An 18,656-nucleotide genomic window follows, 5' to 3' on the forward strand; every position below is an offset into this window, starting at 1 on the left:
AGCAAGGATGCTTCATCCCCTGGCTCAGACCATGGTCACAGGAAAACCAGAGCGCTGCGCCAGATGAAAGGTCAAATGCCAATATTGTAGTGGGAAAGTAAAAATTTATTACCTGGATACTAAAAAAAAAGCCCCACTTTAATACACTGGCGTGGTGTAGTGGTTAAGGAGTGGTGGTTTGGAGCGGTAGAATCTGATCTGGAGAACCGGGTTTGATTCCCAGCTCCTCCACATGAGTGGGGGAGGCTAATCTGGTGAACTGGATTTGTTTCCCGACTCCTCCACACGAAGCCAGCTGGGTGATCTTGGCTAGTCACACTCTCTCAGCCCCACGTACCTCACAGGGTGCCTGTTGTGGGGAGGGGAAGGGAAGGTGACTGTAAGCAGGTTTGATTCTGCCTTAAGTGGTAGAGAAAGTCGGCATATAAAAACCATCTCTTCTTCTTCTTCTTCTACATTTAGTATCATAACATAATGTATAATAAATGTTTCCCTTTTCCACTGCACTGTCTGCGTTTCGCCTTGCTTTCTTTCATCTTAGACTACGATAACCCATTGCAGATATTCTCACCCTTTGTTACGCAGCCAGTGGGTCAGGAGGTTTCCCAGATCAAGGTATTTCTGGGGACTGCAGGGGTTCAGCAGCCTGCGGTCCCTTTGAAGAGGGAGACGGGCTGATGGAAGGGTACAGGAAGACTTCTTTGGAAGGGTTCCTTTGTGTAGAACGCTGGGTGTGCTTAAACTGAAAATGAGATTCCCCAGTCCTGGGCCTGTCCTCCCATTCCACTGGACAGCAAATAGTTCCATTGATTTTGTGCTGTTTTCCGGCTCAGAGCGATTAAAAAGGCAGCTGCGCGAAAGGGAAGACGGGTTCTTGCTCACCCCTCCATTTATGTCTGTAATATTGAAGATTCGTTTACATCCACGCTGGTTAAAAAATGTGAGCACTGGAAGGGTCGAAGTTTCTTCAAGACGAAGGGGAGGGGAGAAGAACGTTAGATGTTTTGAGTCTGCATGGCTTCCTGGGGCCACCTGTAATTATCGATGGCAAAGGAGTCGTAGTCGGGGCTGTAAATGAGGGACCTAATGAAGGCTTCTTTGTCTTCCGGTTCCGGGTACCAGGAGGCCAAGTTGTGTTGGTAGGCATAGTCAACGATCTGAAACGAGAAGGGAGAAGAGAAGACGGTGGCCAGAGCACCGGGCTTAGACTCGTAATTTGATGCGAGTTTGGAACTGGGGAGTTTGGAGCATGAACTTGCCCAGTTTGTAATGTCGGGGCGAATTACGAGCTGAACCCAAAATTCTCTGAATCGTGGTCCAGGTCCTGCCTCCAGCCCTCTCTACCACTGCAGCCACCCCTTCCCTTCCCTGGTGGCAGTGATGAGAAGGATCCCAGCAATTTTCCTCCAAGCAAGATTGGCCAGGGATCCTGGAGGGGTGCTTTTTTTTTTGCCATCTTCTGGGCATGGAGTAGGGGTCACTGGGGGTGTGGGGGAGAGGTAGTTGTGAATTTCCTGCATTGTGCAGGGGGTCAGACTCGATGACCCTGGTGGTCCCTTCCAACCCTACGATTCTATTATTCTAACTCCCATTACAGCAATGAAGAGAAAGATTTCAGTAGCACAGCAGGTGCCTAAGACCCCCAGTGGAAATGTAGTTTCCCGAGAATCCTGTTACCTGAGAACCTGTCCCTGTAGCATTCCAGGGCCTAACCAGGGGTATAGAAGCTAGTAGAGCAGCTAGTATGCTTTGGTGAAAAGGTATCGAGATAAACCACATCAACCACATCAAGATGTAGATCGCATTCTCACGCAGCAAGAAAGTAGATTCATATTTTTATTCAATACTTTATCCCCAAATGGATTAAATACAAGTTTTGAACTGTCCAGTTTTTTATGATTTCTCATGACTATTTTGTGAGTCCTCTTTGATATACATTTTTGGAGATCTGTTATCTATAATGACCAGCCTGATATTAGGTTTGGGCATTAGTGCCTAATTGCTTATGTACAGAGTAATTTATGTGTCAAACATATGGTGGTCCGTGCAAAATATCTTTCTATTAATCACGTCAGAATTACATAGTGATTACAAGTCCGTACAGCTGGTTTTAATTTCAACTCTGGCCCTTTAAATTGGCAAACGCTAGCCCCAACAGCAGATGATGCAGATTCGCCATCTGCTAATACAGGGAGGCTACACGCCTGTGATTTGGGTATGTATGTAACAAGTTTAAATGCATTTGCTGTTTGGTGTTTCACTTTAGGATGCAATTCATGAGCTCGTAATATGTATTTTTACAGAACATATGTTCTGAAGATAATGATTTTCCATCGTGGGATTGCCAATATCGAAAAAGCTTCCGCGAAATATGATACTATACCGGAAACCTATTTTGGCTCTCGCTCACCCTACTTGTGTGAACCCTCGGGTTTGATGGACTTTCTTACATGATATTCCCAGATGGGTTGAAATTACGACGTTTTTGTATTGCTTTGTAGACACGTTGTATTGATTGCTCATGTATGCATAGAATATACTTACCTGCATGATTTAGCACAACCTGTTGTGTGTTTTTCTGCCAAAAGTGCCTGCTATTTTATTACATAGTCTTCAAGCAGTGGCTGGATTCTAGGATTCTATGAACACGCATGTTAACAATGGCTACCAAGATTAAAAGGCCAAGAATCCTTACCTTAACAGCAATTTTGAAGGAGACATCTCGGATGGTGCTCAGTGGGGGATACAATCTTCCTTCAGAAAGATTCTCTTTGGTGACTTCTTCAGCAATTGACTAGAGGCGGGGAGAAAAGAGAGCTTTCATGATTGGTGATGCTCTTCGGTAGTATCAAGGTCCTCTTTGGGAAGACAGCGTACCAGGCCCTACCTGTAGGATTTCTGTAGGATAACTCCGAGACCTTCCACATTCAAAGCGTTTGGCACTGCCATCACTTAACTGCTATACTTTCATTTCTTGCTAATCTTTTTACAGCAATATTCCCAGCCACGTTTCGACTCCCTCTTCACATGGGTCCTTAACTGAGGCTGCTTCACAGGTGTACATTTTAGGTAACTTGCTAAGAAGTTTTAAATATCCACATCAACACAGAAATAACGGATGCCATAGAGAGCTCTGATTGTCTGTAGTTTTCTTACAAGAGTTCGATAGTTCTAACAAGTGTACACTCAGGACATTTATGCATGGCTGTTTCCTCGCAGTCACCCTACCGACTACTTCAGGGCTTTGCTTTGATTATGCTTGCAATTTCCAACTGCCAGAGGTCACCTCGCTCTCCCCCCCACCCGTTTTGCCCACGTTTTCTGGATTCGTGTTTAGCCAGCATCCAGAAAACACACGGAAACGCGCGGGGAGAGCGAGGCGACCTCTGACAGATGGAAAATGTATGCATAGTCAAAGCAAAGCCCCGAAGTACACTGCAGGGTACAGCCATGCATAAATGGCCTCAGTGATAAACCTGGGTTTGCCTTTGCATAGTGTGTGAAATGGCCCTTAAGAATTTAAGCTGAACTCTTGTTTCACAGGAGGTTTTGGGTTCAGATTGGAAAGGAAAGAGGGAAAAAGAAGAAGAGTTGGTTTTTGTATGCCGACTTTCTCTACCACTTAAGGGAGACTCAAGCCAGCTTACAATCACCTTCCCCTCCCCACAACAGACACCCTATAGACAGGTGGGGCTGAGAGAGCTCTACGAGAGCGGTGACTAGCACAAGGTCACCCAACTGGCTTCATGTGTAGGACTGGGGAAACAAATCCAGATCACCAGATTATCCTCCACCGCTCATGTGGAGGAGAGGGGAATCAAACCTGGTTCTCCAGATCAGAGTCCAGCACTCCAAACCACCACTCTTAACCACTACTCCACGCTGGCTCTCCACCCAGCAGGTGTTCTGGGAAGGATTCCTAGGAGCATCGAGGGACCACAGTTGTTTACAACGTCCGTTCACCACACATTGAACCCTGCGCTGGAATATAAAATCCCAAACCTGTGCAGTGAGGAGAAAGATGTCATCAGAGATGTGTCGGACTCCGCAGGCGATGACTCCCAGAGCGACGCCAGGGAACACGTAGGCGTTGTTGCCTTGCCCAGGAAAGAAGGTCTGCCCATTTGGCAGGGTCACTTTTGGGAATGGACTCCCACTTGCAAATATACCACGGCCCTGTCAACACAGCAAGAAAGGATCAGCTTGCAAAAGGAAGACCTTAATTCTGACTATATTTTTGTGAGTCCTATCTATCTATCTATCTATCTATCTATCTATCTATCTATCTATCTATCTATCTATCTATCTATCTATCTATCTGAATCCACTTGTCCAGATGGAGTGATGTTGGCTTTTTCAGAGTAGGTTAAGAGAAGAAGAAGAAGAGTTGGGTTTTATACCCCAATTTTCTCTACCTTTTAAGGAGTCTCAAACTGGTTTACAATTCCCTTCCTCCCCCCACAATAGACACCTTAGGAGGTAGGTGGGGCTGAGAGAGCTCAAAGAGAACTGTGATTAGTCCAAGGTCACCCAGAAGGCTTCATGTGGAGGAGTGGGGAATCGAACCCAGTTCTCCAGATTAGAGTCCACTCCTCTTAACCACTACACCACACTGGCTCCAGGAGATATCACTGAACCTGCAAAATACAACTGAGTGATGAGAAACTGAGGGACATTCATTTGAGCGTGAAACAACTTCCGGGTCTTTGTAACAGCAGAACCGAAAGGAGGCCCATGTCGGATATCATCTTCTTTACCTCCGTCAAGTGGTAGCACTGCTCCGCTGTGCATTCTGCTTTGCTCGTGGGGTTACTCAGGGCAAAAACGATTGGCCGCTCGTTGAACGTCGCCATGTCCTTCAAAATCTGGTCAGTGAATGCTCCCGCCATGGCAGCGACACCTGTCCCGATTCAAAACAGACAAAAAGGTCAGAGCCCATCTCAAATTTGCAAGAGTGCATCTCCTACAACGGCCTTGAGCATTCTGATCAACCTCACAGGGCTGCTGTGAGGCCAAAGCATTACTTTGAGGGGAAAATGATACACGACAAATGAATTGATAAACAGACAAGCAGCCATCCAAATGTCAGGGAGGAGCAATTTGGCCCCTGACCCCAACCTTCATCCCAAAACTATTTTGTGAAAAAATTATTGGGAACTTTCTTCTTCCCCATCTGGACAGCCGGCATGGAGTAGTGGTTAGAGTGTCATACAAGTATCTGGGAGACCCAAGTTTGAATCCCCACCCCACCTTGGAAACTTGCTGGGTGACCTTGGGCCAGTCACATTCTCTCAGCCTAACCTACCTCATAGGGTAGTTGCGAGAATGAGATGGAGGAGGGAGTGTAGTGAGCCGCTTAGGGTCCCCACTGGGAAGAAATGTGGGGTATAAATGAAGTTTAAAAATACCGTATTTTTCCGTATATAAGACGCCCCCATGTATAAGACGTCCCGTTTTTTTTTAACCCAAAATTAAGAAATCAGGGGTCGTCTTATACATGGGGGCATTTTATACACAGAAAGGGCAGGGAAGAGAGCGGGGCCCATTGGAAGGCTGGATGCCGGTTGCCCTGGCCGGACAGCGGCCAACCTCCCAATGGGCCACACTCTCTTTCCCGCTGGTATTTTTCCATATATTCCACGTATAAGACAACCCCCATTTTTTAAGTAAAAATTTTAAGGAAAAAACATAGTCTTATACACGGAAAAATACGGTAATCCTTGGCCTGTTAATCCCATCTAAGTGATGCTGGGGATCCATAACTGGATCTCTCAATGTATAGTTTAACCCCCAAGCTATCTTCCAGATAGATACTGAACCTCCCTGCTTAAACCACACAGTGAAAAAGAAAAGTCCGTACCTAATGCAGACATATGACATCTCCGTTGCCCATGCCTTCTTAGAAGCACCTACCAGGACTCAGATTATTTTTCAGATTTTTCATTTATATCCTGTGGTTCCCTCTAATTGGGACCCCAAGTGGCATCTCACAGAATCATAGAGTTGGAAGGGGCCATCCAGGCCATCTAGTCCAACCCCCTGCTCAATGCAGGATCAACCTAAAGTATCCCTGACAAGTGTTTGTCCAGCCGTTGCTTGAAGACTATTGGTGAGGGGGAGCTCACCACCTCCCTAGGTAGCCGATTCCACTGTTGAACAACTCTTACTGTAAATTTCCGCCCCCAATATCCAGCCAGTACCTTTCTGCCCGCAATTTAAACCCATTATTGCAACTCCTGTTCTCTTCTGCCAACAGGAACAGTTCCCTGCCCTCTTCTAAGTAACCTCGCATCATTCTCCCCTCCTCTACCTTATCCTCAAAACCCTGTGAGGTTGAGAAATCTGGATAGAGCCAAAGTCAACTGGCAAGCTTCCACGGCACAGTGGAGATTCAAACACAACTGTCCCAGGTCCTAATCTGCTGCTCTGACCACTACACCCGTGACCTCTCCCCGCCTACGTTTGCTCTGTCTTGGTGGTAGTGATTGGAGGGGTCACCAGAACCTCAGTTGAATAAGGAGTGTGTACTCTGAGCCGCCCTCTTCAGAAAAGCGAATCAAACATTTGCCATTGCCACGAACTGAACATGAAGAAGAGTTGGTTTTTATACGCAGACTTTCTCTACCACTTAAGGGAGACTCAAACTGGCTTACAATCACCTTCCCCTCCCCACAACAGACACCCTGTGAGGTACGTGGGGCTGAGAGAGTATGACTTGCCCAAGGTGACCCGGCTGGCTTCATGTGTCAGAGTGGGGAAACCAACCCGGTTCACCAGATTAGCCTTTGGCGCTCATGTGGAGGAGTGGGGAATCAAACCCGGTTCTCCAGATCAGAGTCCACCGCTCCAAATCACCACTCTGAACCACTACACCATGAAGACATGAGATTGCTTTATTTTGAGCCTTGGTCTATTCACAGTAGTCTACTCTGACTGGCAGAACAAAATTGGAGCCCACTAGCACCTTAAAGACCTACATAATTTCCCAGGATATAAGCTTTTATGAGCTAAAGTACACTTAGCCATGCCTCGTATCTAAGTATTTGGACTCAAATCTTGAAGTCCTACTAATACTTATACGGCTACTCCCCTGAGCAGTGGCTCTCCAGAATCTCAGGCGGAGGTCTTTCACATCACATAAGAATATAAGAACATAAGAAAGGCCCTGCTGGATCAGACCAAGGCCCATCACATAAGAATATAAGAACATAAGAAAGGCCCTGCTGGATCAGGCCAAGGCCCATCAAGTCCAGCAGTCTGTTCACACAGTGGCCAACCAGGTGCCTCTAGGAAGCCACCTACTGCCTGATCCTTTTAACTGGAGATACTGGGGATTGAAGTTGGGACCTTCTGCATGCAAGCTAGAAAAGTTTCTGAGCCATGGACCCCTCTCCAAAGTGTTGCTAAGGATCATAGGAAGGCCTAAGGATGAAAGTGAAGGAAAGCAAAGGACAGTTACCAATCAGAGCTGTAGGCTTGACTTTCTGCACCACTTCTCCGAGGGTTTTCACATTGGGGTGGTCATGAGCAAACATCTCCTTCTCATGGTTCAGGTGACTCCTGCCCTGCGAGAAACACAAAGTGCAGGCAGGTAAGGACTAAAGGGACCAATTTACCTGTTGATCTTTTTTTCCCCCTAGCACCAAATGCTCTCTACACATGATCCGTCCACACATTAATCAATGTGCATAGAGGGGAAATGGACAGGAGCGAGCCAATCCCACTCGCTGCCGCTGTGTAGTTGCAAGCTCATGAGTATACACATGTATACTTCCTCTGCATGGTATAGTGATTAAGAGCAAGGGACTCTAATCTGGAGAACCAGGTTCGATTCCCCGCTCCTCCACAGGAAGCCTGCTGGGTGACCTTGGGCGAGTCACAGCCAGCGTGGCGCAGTGGTTAAGAGCGGTGGTTTGGAGCAATGGAGTCTGATCTGGAGAACCGGGTTTGATTCTGCACTCCCTCCACATGAGAGGCAGAGGCTAATCTGGTGAACTGGATTCGTTTCCCCACTCCCACACACGAAGCCAGCTGGGTGACCTTGGGCCAGTCCCAGCTCTCTCAGCCCCACCTCCCTCACAGGGTGTCTGTTATGGGGAGGGGGCGATTGTAAGTCGGTTTGATTCTTCCTTAAGTGGTCAAGAAAGTTGGCATATAAAAACAAACTCTTCTTCTTCTTCTCTCTGAACTCTCTCAGCCCCACCTACCTCACAAGGTGTCTAGTGTGGGGAGGGGGAGAGAACCTGATTGTAAGCCGATTTGAGACTCCTTTTGGTTGAGAAAAAAAAGGAGTATAAAAAACTACTCTTCTTCTTTTGTGCATAGCCTGTGATCATGTGGAGATAAGGCCAGTAAACTCATGCCTCTCCCCCCTAACAAACACTGATTAAACATGCAAACGGACTGTGTGTAGAGAGTTACTGTGTGCATTTATTTATTTAATTTAATTCATTTATACCCTGCCTTTCTCCCCAATGGGGACCCAAAGTGGTCTGCATCATTCTCCTCTCCTCCATTTTATCCTCACAACAACCATGTGAGGTAGGTTACATTGAAACTGTGGGAGTGGCCAAGGGTCACCCAGTGAGTTTCCATGGCAGAGTGTATCTAACAATCGGAGCTTTGACTCACAAAAGCTTATACTTCGGAAATCTTGTTAGTCCCTAAGATGCGGCTGGACTCGTACCTAGCTGTTCTATTGCCGACTAACGTGGCTGCCCTCTGAAATGATCTTCATGGCAGAGTGGGGCTTCAAACCTGGGTCTCCCAGATCCTAATCTGACATTCTAACCACTGAACCACGCAGACTCTCACGTGTGAACTGTCCTTCAGTGTTAATCCTCTGAAGATGCCTGCCACAGTTGCTGGCGAAATGTCAGGAAAGAAAATTCCAAGACCACGGTTACACAGCCCGGATAACCTACAAGAACCAATGAACTCTGACCGTGAAAGCCTTCGACAATATTTCCTCTTGTGTGTGTGTGTGTGTGTGTGTGTGTAAAGTGCCGTCAAGTCGCAGCCGAATGATGGCGACCCCTTTTGGGGTTTTCACGGCAAGAGACTAACAGAGGTGGTTTGCCAGTGCCTTCCTCTGCACAGCAGCCCTGGACTTCCTTGGGGGTCTCCCATCCAAATACTAACCAGGGCTGACCCTGCTTAGCTTCTGAGATCTGACGAGATCAGGCTAGCCTGGGCCATCCAGGTCAGGGCGAACTTCCTCTTACACCAACAGTTTCCCAGCTTACTAGATTTCAGGGGACTCTTCTTTTCTCAAGACCAGTACAGACATATAGTTTACTGTAGTTACTACGTGCACATTTGGAAGTTTGCTATCAAACTAGCTCCCTACCCGTCTTAAAATATTACACCTGCTTTTGCTATAATGGAAACTGAAGTTTCTATAGACAAAGCTCTGAAAGATAACTGTCAGCGAGGGCATGCAGTCGAGCCCTGGATAGCAAGCTCCGTGTCTTCCCCCCCACCTTTTCTTCCCATGGGAAAGTCTCTTCAGTTTGGGAGAAAGGTGCTATAGCCAGAGGCCCCTATACCCCCATTTCAAAGTAACTTCCCTATTGTAATTCTGCTCTGATCTCAAGGTGTGATTTCACCGGAATCCTCTCTCTTGATGTTTGAGAGACCTCTGATGTTTTGCATTTCAAAGCCTTTACGTGTAAACATTTCTAGTGTGTGCATCCTATAAAGCTGATCTCTAAATGCATTGTCTTCATTCTAACCTTAAGTTGCGTAGACTACTGAATTCGTTTGTTTTCTGAATAAAGCTTTCAAACTCTCTGCAAACACCTGGAGTGGAGTTTATTCCTGAAATGCAACGGAGTCCTAGAGTCTGACAATAACTGAGACCCATTATCTGGAGAAGTACCTTGACAATGAGTCCTTTGGAGTCCACCATCCAGATTTTTTTGATAGCCTCTTCCCTTGGAATGCCTTCTTTTTCCAGGGCCATAACAATCAGGTAGGCTATGCCCATAGCAGCCTGAAAACAAAACCAGAGAATCATTGATCCAAAAGAGGAAGCAGAAGATCCATGCTCCCCTGGACAACCAAATTGCAGCCCTTCTAGGAAGTTTAAAAAAAGAGGAGGACCACAAGGCATATCTTGCATGTGGAAAATCCCAGGTGTAATTTCTGGTGACAGCTGCTAAATAATACTGATATTAATGTGCTGTCAAGTTGTAAAAGACTTATGGCACCCCCTCATGGGGTTTTCACGGCAAAAGATGAGCAAAGGTGGTTTGCTATTGCCTTCCTCTGCATAGCAACCCTGGTCTTCTTCGGTGGTCCCCCATCCACAAGTAGTAACTATGGCCAACCCTACTTAGCTTATGAGCTCTGACAATTAGCTGGTAGCAGCCTGAATACCCTGAGCTTGTGAGAGCTCAGAAGCTAAGGAGGGTATCATAAGATATTGGGACTCCAAATGTATGTTCTTCCTTTTTATATGCCAATAAAGGCTTGTGTTGTTGTGTTGTTGTGATATCAGGAAGCAGGACTCAGAAAAGACTTTCATCTCCTGGAGACCCTGGAGTGGCACTACCTGGTCCAAGTAGATGGACCGATAGACGGACCAATAAGTCAGCTTCAAAGGCTCATATCTGGTTTCCATTCCTCTTGGTGCCATCAACATCCCCCAGATTTCTACCACTGCAACAACTCTTTCTAAAATCTATAGGTTGGACCCACCACATCTGTTCTTCCTAGTGGGGGCTCTTTCCTCTGGGGGAAGGAGTCCTGCTCGTCTTGCATCAGTGGAAGGCTCTTTCCGCTGGAGGTCCAGAGTTTATCCTGGTGGGCTAAACCTCAGATATGGCGGTCTTTGTTTGCCCTTCCCAATGACAGGACACGAACCCTACCTCTCCTGCTCCTTGGAAAACAAATTTATGGTCCGACAGCTTGTTCTTCGTGATCCTCAAGGCGGCCAAGATGCCAGCGACTGCGACAGAAGCCGTTCCTGGGGGGATAAAAATGAGACGGGTTTTATGAAAAGCTGCCCGGACCCCCGTGATAAAGGTGGGGTAGAAATGCGATGATTTTAAAATTTCATTTCCCCAACGAGGGGTTAGGCAAGAGTACAGAAGGCGTGAGTACAGAATACAAAACAGAGCTTCGCTCACCAGATACCAGAGGAAAATAACCGAGATGGCTCACCTCTATTTGGTTTTGCTAGCCTGCAATCAATGGCTACCTATTGTTAAAAACTGAAAGGCCCATCTGGACATTGTGGAGTCTAGGGCAGTGATGGCGAACCTTTTAGAGACCGAGTGCCCAAACTGCAACCCAAAACCCACTTATTTATCGCAAAGTGCCAGCACAGCTAGAAGTCCACATGGGGCTAGGGGTTGCCAGGTCCCTCTTTGCCACCTGTGGGAGGTTTTTGGGGCGGAGCCTGAGGAGGGTGGGGTTTGGGGAGGGACTTCAATGCCATAGAGTCCAATTGCCAAAGCGGCCATTTTCTCCAGGTGAACTGAAATAGCAGATCTCCTGCTACTACCTGGAGGTTGGGAAAACTATATATACACAAAGTGCCAATTTTTATAAGCTTCTGAGGTGAAACACAGACCATATATGTGACATGTACAAAACACAATTATATACAATATATACAATTCGCACAAAGTAGAAAAAATTCCATAGGTCTCAACCAAGTACCAAATGAGTGATAATATTGTAATCTTTGTGTATAAAGTTCATATAGAGCCACAATCATCAATGGATATGGCCGTTTCAGATCCCCTTCAGTTTGGTTCTTTTTCCAACTGTTATCTTCATACGAATTTAAAAAGACTGTTATGCTGGGGGGGCTGATGGTGAGGACAGCCCTCTGCACATGCTCAGAGGCACCTTCGGTTGCATGAACGAGCAGAGTGGAAACCCGAGCTAAGCAAAGGGCTCGGCTCCAGCACAAACACCAGGCGGGCCCCTTTCGGCCCTCACCGCCAATTCCCCGCGCTGCAGTCACCAACTGGCCTGCCGCAGTCCTCGGCAGAAGGCTCGTCGTTGTCTTCACTTCCGGAGCGTGCAGCCAGCGACTGCGGAGAAGGCGCTGGGAAGGAGCCCGGTGCTTCCCGGAGGAGCCAGGAAGACACCGCTGGTCCCCAGCCTCCTCAGCCGGAGGAATGAATTCAGGCGAACTCTGTGCTGGGGCGACGGCGTGCGTGCCCACAGAGAGGGCTCTGAGTGCCACCTTTGGCACCCGTGCCATAGGTTCGCCACCACTGGTCTAGGGTCTCCACTCTGTGTAACAGTCAGAAATGAATTGTGGGCTCTCCTCGATTCCTACGTGCATGGGGCCCAATTCAGATCAGGGGCACAGTGCATGTGGAGAAGGGGCTTCAGCCTTTCCCTGTGTGGGTTACATACAGGTTTCCCAAGTAAGTCAATTGGCACCACCTGGAATTGTTTCAGGTTGGGAAAATAGTATGGCAGGAAAAAGCTAAAACCTAGGTGTGAGAGATCCCCCTCTCTGAGTTTGCTTCTCCAAATCAGTTGCTCAGACGTTGATACAGAAACAATAGATTTATTGAAGCCTTCAGGAGATGAGACAGGCACAGGTAGAAAGTTGCAAGTGAGGGGCTATACGGGTTTACAGAATATATTGACTCCAGGGCACTGGGGCACTGGGGTTCACACTTATTGTTATGGGAAGTTACAAGCTTGGCATAATACAAAACATCAGACGGATCCCAGGAAGTCTGGTGCGGCTATCACACTTCCAAGGCCGCACCGGCCTGAGGGAGTACTGGCAGGAAGAACAGCGGGGGGGGAAGATACATGGGCCATCAGGCCTGGCGCCAGAGACCAGAAGGTGTGAACTGCTTTTACGAGTTCACTGATAACACCGCAGGTGATGGAAAGCAGAGACACAAAGACAGAGACCCTCACATTCTGCCCCCCTTAAGGCCCCCCTCCGAGAGGACGAGGCTTATCGGGATAAGCGAGGTGGAATTCTCTGACCAAGCGAGGAGCTGCCATGTGGGGTGCGGCCACCCATTCGTCATGAGCGGAGCCAAGGTTTTTCCAGCGAACAAAGTAAAACAGTTTCCCTTTCTTCCATTTGGAATCTAAAACCTTGGATATGTCCAAATGGGTATCCCCTCCTACTACGGTAGGAATCTCATGAGCGGGAGGGGGGTGGAACTGGGGAGCTGCTACATAAGGTTTGAGGAGGCTTATATGGAAGACTGGATGAACTCCCTTGAGAGTCTTAGGGAGACTCAGTTCCACGGTAACCTCGTTGATTACTCTGGTAATGGGGAAAGGTCCTACATAACGGTCGCTCAGTTTTTTGCAGGGGCGAAGAGAGCGGAGGTTTTTGGTGGACAGATAGACTTGCTCCCCCACCTTGAGTTCCCATCCCGGAGACCGGTGTTTGTCTGCTTGTTCCTTGTACTTGCTTTTTGCCCTTTCCAGATTTTTGAGCAACCATGGCCAGGTGGATTTAACTACCTGAATCCACTCCTGAAGATCAGGGGTAGACTGGAGCTCTGGCGAGACGGGGGTAGAACCGAAAGGGCCAAAATCCGTCCCGTATATAACTTGGAAGGGACTAAAGCCGGTAGAGGAATGAGGCGCATTGTTGTACGCATATTCGGCAAATGGCAGCAGGTCGACCCAGTCGTCCTGGTGGAAATTTACATAGCAACGCAAATAACATTCTACTACCGCATTTACTCGTTCCGTTTGACCATCCGTTTGGGGGTGATAGGCGGAAGAAAGGCCCTGTTCCTCCACTCCCATTAACTTTAGGAAAGCCCGCCAGAATTTGGCAACAAACTGGACCCCCCGGTCGGAGAGGACCTTCCTCGGGATCGAGTGTAGCCTGAGGACGTGCGTGATGAACAGTTTAGCTAAGCCCTGGGCTGAAGGAAGACCTGCACATGGAACGAAATGAACCTGTTTGGAAAAGAGGTCTGTGATAACCCAGAGGACCGTTTTCCCCCGACTTGGAGGTAGGTCGGTGATAAAATCCATGGCGATGACTTCCCAGGGACGGGAGGGGTTCTCAAGCGGTTTGAGAAGCCCCGGGGGTTTTCCCATCCGTTTCTTGGCTGTGGCGCAGGTGGGGCAGCTGCGCACATACAACTCTACATCAGACCTCATACCGGGCCACCAGAATTGCCTTCGAACCAGGTGAAGCGTTTTTATGAAACCAAAATGACCCGCTAGCCTGGCCCCATGTACAAGTCCTAATACTTCTTTGCGAAGGGAAGATGGGACATATAGTTTCCCCCCTTGCACCCACCAAGTGTTGGTTCGTTCCAAGCCAGTGGGGAGGAGATGGTGCTCCTCCTCCTGTAAGGAGGCGTCCCGGAGTCGCTGTTGGAATGCTTCCGGGATACCTTTGAGCGTAGGGGGGGTCTCCGGTTGGCGGGCTTGGGATCGGGTGGTGACGGCCAAGCCAGGGACTTCCCCTCGCTGTTCGGGAGTGAACAGGGAGTCGACGGGGCGATCGAAATCGTTGCGATACTGGGGAAGTCGTGACAAGGCATCAGCTAGGGCATTTTCTTTGCCAGGGACATGTTTGAGGGTGAACCGGAATTTTGCAAAAAATTGGGCCCACCGAATTTGTTTGGCATTGAGTTTTCTAGCTCCCTTGAGAGCCTCAAGATTCTTGTGATCTGTGCACACTTCGAACGGCAGCTCGGCCCCCTCCAAGAAGTGTCTCCATATGGTAAGGGCATGTTTGACCGCTGCTGCCTCCTTCTCCCAAATGGCCCAGTTGATTTCGGACTGGGAAAACTTCTTGGAGAAGTAGGCACATGGCCTCAACCGTCCCCCCTCATCCCTCTGCAATAGGGCCCCGCCCATGGCTACATCCGAGGCATCCACCTGCACCACGAAGGGCTTGGTGCAATCCGGGTGAGCCAAAACGGGTTCGGATGAAAAAAGTAGCTTTAAACGTTCAAAAGCTTGCTGGCACTGGGGAGACCATTGCAGACGGGCTGAGGGGAGTGCGGCGCTAGCCCCCCTGTCCTTGGTACGCAACAGGGCAGTGAGGGGAAGCGCAACTTGGGCAAAGTTGGGAATGAAATTCCGGTAAAAGTTGGCAAACCCCAAAAACTGTTGAAGTTGGCGGCGGGTAGTGGGGGTTTCCCAGTCCCGCACCGCCTGGACCTTGGCGGGGTCCATTTCCAACCCTTGGTGGGAAATCACATACCCCAGAAATGTAATAGAAGGTTGGTGGAATTCACACTTGGACACCTTAGCATACAGTTTGTGCTCCCGCAGCCGCTGGAGCACTTCTCGCACTAGGCGCACATGTTCTTCCATGGTCTCAGAGTAAATAAGAATGTCATCGAGAAATACCACCACCCCCCGAAACAGTAAATCATGCAAAACTTCATTAATTAATTGCATAAAGACACTCGGAGCCCCCGAAAGTCCGAACGGCATGACCAGGTACTCAAACATCCCAAAACAACTGGAAAAGGCCGTTTTGGGTTCGTCTCCTTCTTTGATGCGAATGCGGTGGTAAGCTTCTACCAAGTCCAGTTTGGTGAAGATTCGGCCCTCCTTTAATTGTGCTAAAAGGTCAGGAATAAGAGGGAGGGGGTAAGCATTAGACTGGGTGACTGCGTTCAGTCTGCGAAAGTCAATACACAGTCTTAAATCTCCCGTCTTTTTCTTTACAAAGAAAGCTGGGGCTGAATAAGGAGCCTTGGAGGGGCGTATGAAACCCCTCGCCAGATTGACATCCAGATAGTCTCGCAATACAGTCTTTTCACTAGGGCTCATGGGGTAAACCTTTCCCTTAGACAGTTTGCCTTCCCCTACAATCTCGATGGCACAGTCCGTTTCTCTGTGGGGAGGCAGTTCGTCGCACTCTCTAACATCGAAAACATCAGTAAACTGTGAGTACTCAGAGGGTAATTGAGGAGAGACTGGGGCGGGGGACCCTACCAGTGCGGCGGCTGGAGTTCTGAGTACCCGTTCCTTGTCATGCAACCCACAGGGGTTTTCGGGGAAGGAAAGCACCCGTTTAACCCAATCAATGGAGGGATTGTGTCCCCTTAACCAGTTCATCCCTAACACCACAGGGGTTACAATAGGGGCGATGGTGAAATACAACCGTTCCCAATGTTCCCCCACGGACATAATCACGGCTGCAGTTCTGTGGGTCACAGGGCCCCGTTTAAAGTCACTCCCGTCCATTTGGGAAAAACGGAGGGGTCCCGGAAGCCGCTTGCGCCGGACACCCAACTTCTTGGCAGTTTCCTCATTTATCATGGTGCGGGCACACCCCGAGTCGACCAACGCGGGGACCTCTAACGGGGGACCCCCTTTGGGTAGGGACAGATGAACACGCACAAATACATTGTCCTCTTGGGCGCTTACCATCGGTGGAGCTCCTTGCACAACGATAGGGACGGTCTGCTGCGGAGCCCCCTCTACAGCAGACCGACGGCGTTTTTTGCCGGCTGTTCCCACTCTTCCTCCTCGCTGGAAGAGGGGGACGGGGTGGTGGCTTCCGGGGAGCCGTCCGAATCAAAGACGGTATTTGTAATCCGGGACCCCGATGGGACCGTAGAGTCGGATGCCCCATCCTGGGGGCGCGCGTGGAGAGCGGAGGGTGCGCCGGAGCGCCGGCTCAGTGGTCCACTTCTGCGGCGAGGCTGGCTGTCGGCGGCCGGTTTCGTCGGCTCGGCCTGGGTTTGGCGGGGGGGGGGTCGGACGGCCTGAGCGAGAGGGGCATTGCGATGCAAAGTGCCCCTTTCCCCCGCAGATCAGGCAGACGCCGGCCTCGAACCGCTTGCGGCGTTCCGCGGCCGAGAGACCCCCGCCACCCCCTTGTCGGAGTTCCCGGCCACGGTCACCTCGGGGCCTGGGGTCTCGCCCAAGCCGTTGCTTGGACAAGTTCAGGAGTTGTTTGCGATTCTCGATGTCAGCAGCATGGCGAACCCAACCTTCCACATCCGGGGGGTTCCCTTGCATGAAGGCCCAATGCTGGAGGTCTGGGTTGAGACCCTCCCTGAAACATTGTACCAAGGTAGCTTCACTCCAGTCCAGAATTCGGCTAGCCAGTGACTGGAACTCACTTGCATACTGCGCCACCGACTTAGTCCCTTGGCGCAGTTGCATCAGGGAGGCTTTAGCCCGCTCACCCAGAGTCGGGTCCTCAAAACGGTTTCGGAGTGCTACCATGAACTCGTCCAGGGTTCGCAGCACCGGCGAGCGGAGTTCATACTGCAACACCATCCAGGCAGCCGCCTCCCCTTGCAGTAAGGAAGCCACGTACTGCACCCGGGACTCCTCAGAAACGAAGGTTCGGCCTTGTTCCCGCATAAAAATGTCTACTTGGACCATAAAAAAGGTCAACTGGTCTCCCGACCCGTCATACGTGACTTTCAGGTCCCGACGGGCCGGGGGGGCAGGGGTTGCGGGCGGAACTACCGGCGCCCCGTCTGGGGGAGCACCGGCTGGAGGTTGCAACTTCAGCGCATCTAGGGTCGTGGCCATCTCACCCATTACGCGTTGCATGGTCTCCATCTGCTCCTGCATAGCCCGGCGGTCTTCCTGCCACTGCTTTCGTTCTTCCTCCATGAGGGCCTCTTTGCGGGCCGGGTCCCCTTCGAGTCCCGTGCTGGGGAAGGCCAACCGGCGATCCTTCGCCGCAGTCCGCGAGAGCGACCAGCCCTTGGGAGAGTCCAGCCAATAAGTAAGCCCCCGGGGACGTTCGTCCCGATCTTGGTCGGGGGCGCGACCCTTCGGTTTCTTTGGCTTGGCTCCCTCCTCCTTCGGGTCCGGCTTCTCCGGCTCGTCCGGTTCCTTGGGGGCATCGGGGTTAGGGGTGGTGTCCTCGTCGGCTGACATTCTGTCCAAAGCGGTACAGCTGCAGTCCGAGAGGCAAAGACTTGCAACTTAATGTGAGAGATCCCCCTCTCTGAGTTTGCTTCTCCAAATCAGTTGCTCAGACGTTGATACAGAAACAATAGATTTATTGAAGCCTTCAGGAGATGAGACAGGCACAGGTAGAAAGTTGCAAGTGAGGGGCTATACGGGTTTACAGAATATATTGACTCCAGGGCACTGGGGCACTGGGGTTCACACTTATTGTTATGGGAAGTTACAAGCTTGGCATAATACAAAACATCAGACGGATCCCAGGAAGTCTGGTGCGGCTATCACACTTCCAAGGCCGCACCGGCCTGAGGGAGTACTGGCAGGAAGAACAGCGGGGGGGGAAGATACATGGGCCATCAGGCCTGGCGCCAGAGACCAGAAGGTGTGAACTGCTTTTACGAGTTCACTGATAACACCGCAGGTGATGGAAAGCAGAGACACAAAGACAGAGACCCTCACACTAGGGTTGCCAGGTGCCCGGTGGTGGCGGGTAAAATCCCGCCAATCCATCAGGCTGCCTGCCAACCACCTGAGGGCTGGCGGGCAACATGGGCCCGCGCGACGCGTCCACATCCCTTTTGGTTTTACCCGGAAGGGACACGGACGCTCTAGCAGCCTCCGCTGAAACTCTATGGAAACCAGAAAATGATAGAGCGTCCACATCACTTCCGGGTAAAACCGGAAGTGACATAGGCGTGTTGCGCCGCATGCACGCGCGCGCCAAAGAAAAGCTGCCACCGGTGGATCTGCGAGACCTAGTAAGCCTACTAAAAGCCCATTTCCGCAGGTGTCACAGT

General features: G+C 49.9%; 1 protein-coding gene across 1 annotated transcript in view; it reads right to left on the reverse strand.

Moving 5' to 3' along the window:
- Positions 1–966: 966 nt before the first annotated feature.
- ME3 (malic enzyme 3) overlaps positions 967–18,656 on the reverse strand; it is a 101,332-nt gene continuing 83,642 nt past the window's right edge. The window contains exons 8-14 of the mRNA XM_056858300.1: positions 10,872–10,969; positions 9,881–9,994; positions 7,460–7,565; positions 4,758–4,900; positions 4,003–4,176; positions 2,696–2,794; positions 967–1,157 (exon numbers count right to left, since the gene is read on the reverse strand). Of these exons, the coding sequence (XP_056714278.1) occupies positions 996–1,157; positions 2,696–2,794; positions 4,003–4,176; positions 4,758–4,900; positions 7,460–7,565; positions 9,881–9,994; positions 10,872–10,969 (896 nt within the window). The 3' untranslated portion in view covers positions 967–995. The remainder of the gene's footprint in view (positions 1,158–2,695; positions 2,795–4,002; positions 4,177–4,757; positions 4,901–7,459; positions 7,566–9,880; positions 9,995–10,871; positions 10,970–18,656) is intronic.

Source organism: Euleptes europaea, chromosome 12, assembly GCF_029931775.1.
Source record: "Euleptes europaea isolate rEulEur1 chromosome 12, rEulEur1.hap1, whole genome shotgun sequence".
Taxonomy (NCBI): Eukaryota; Metazoa; Chordata; class Lepidosauria; order Squamata; family Sphaerodactylidae; genus Euleptes; species Euleptes europaea.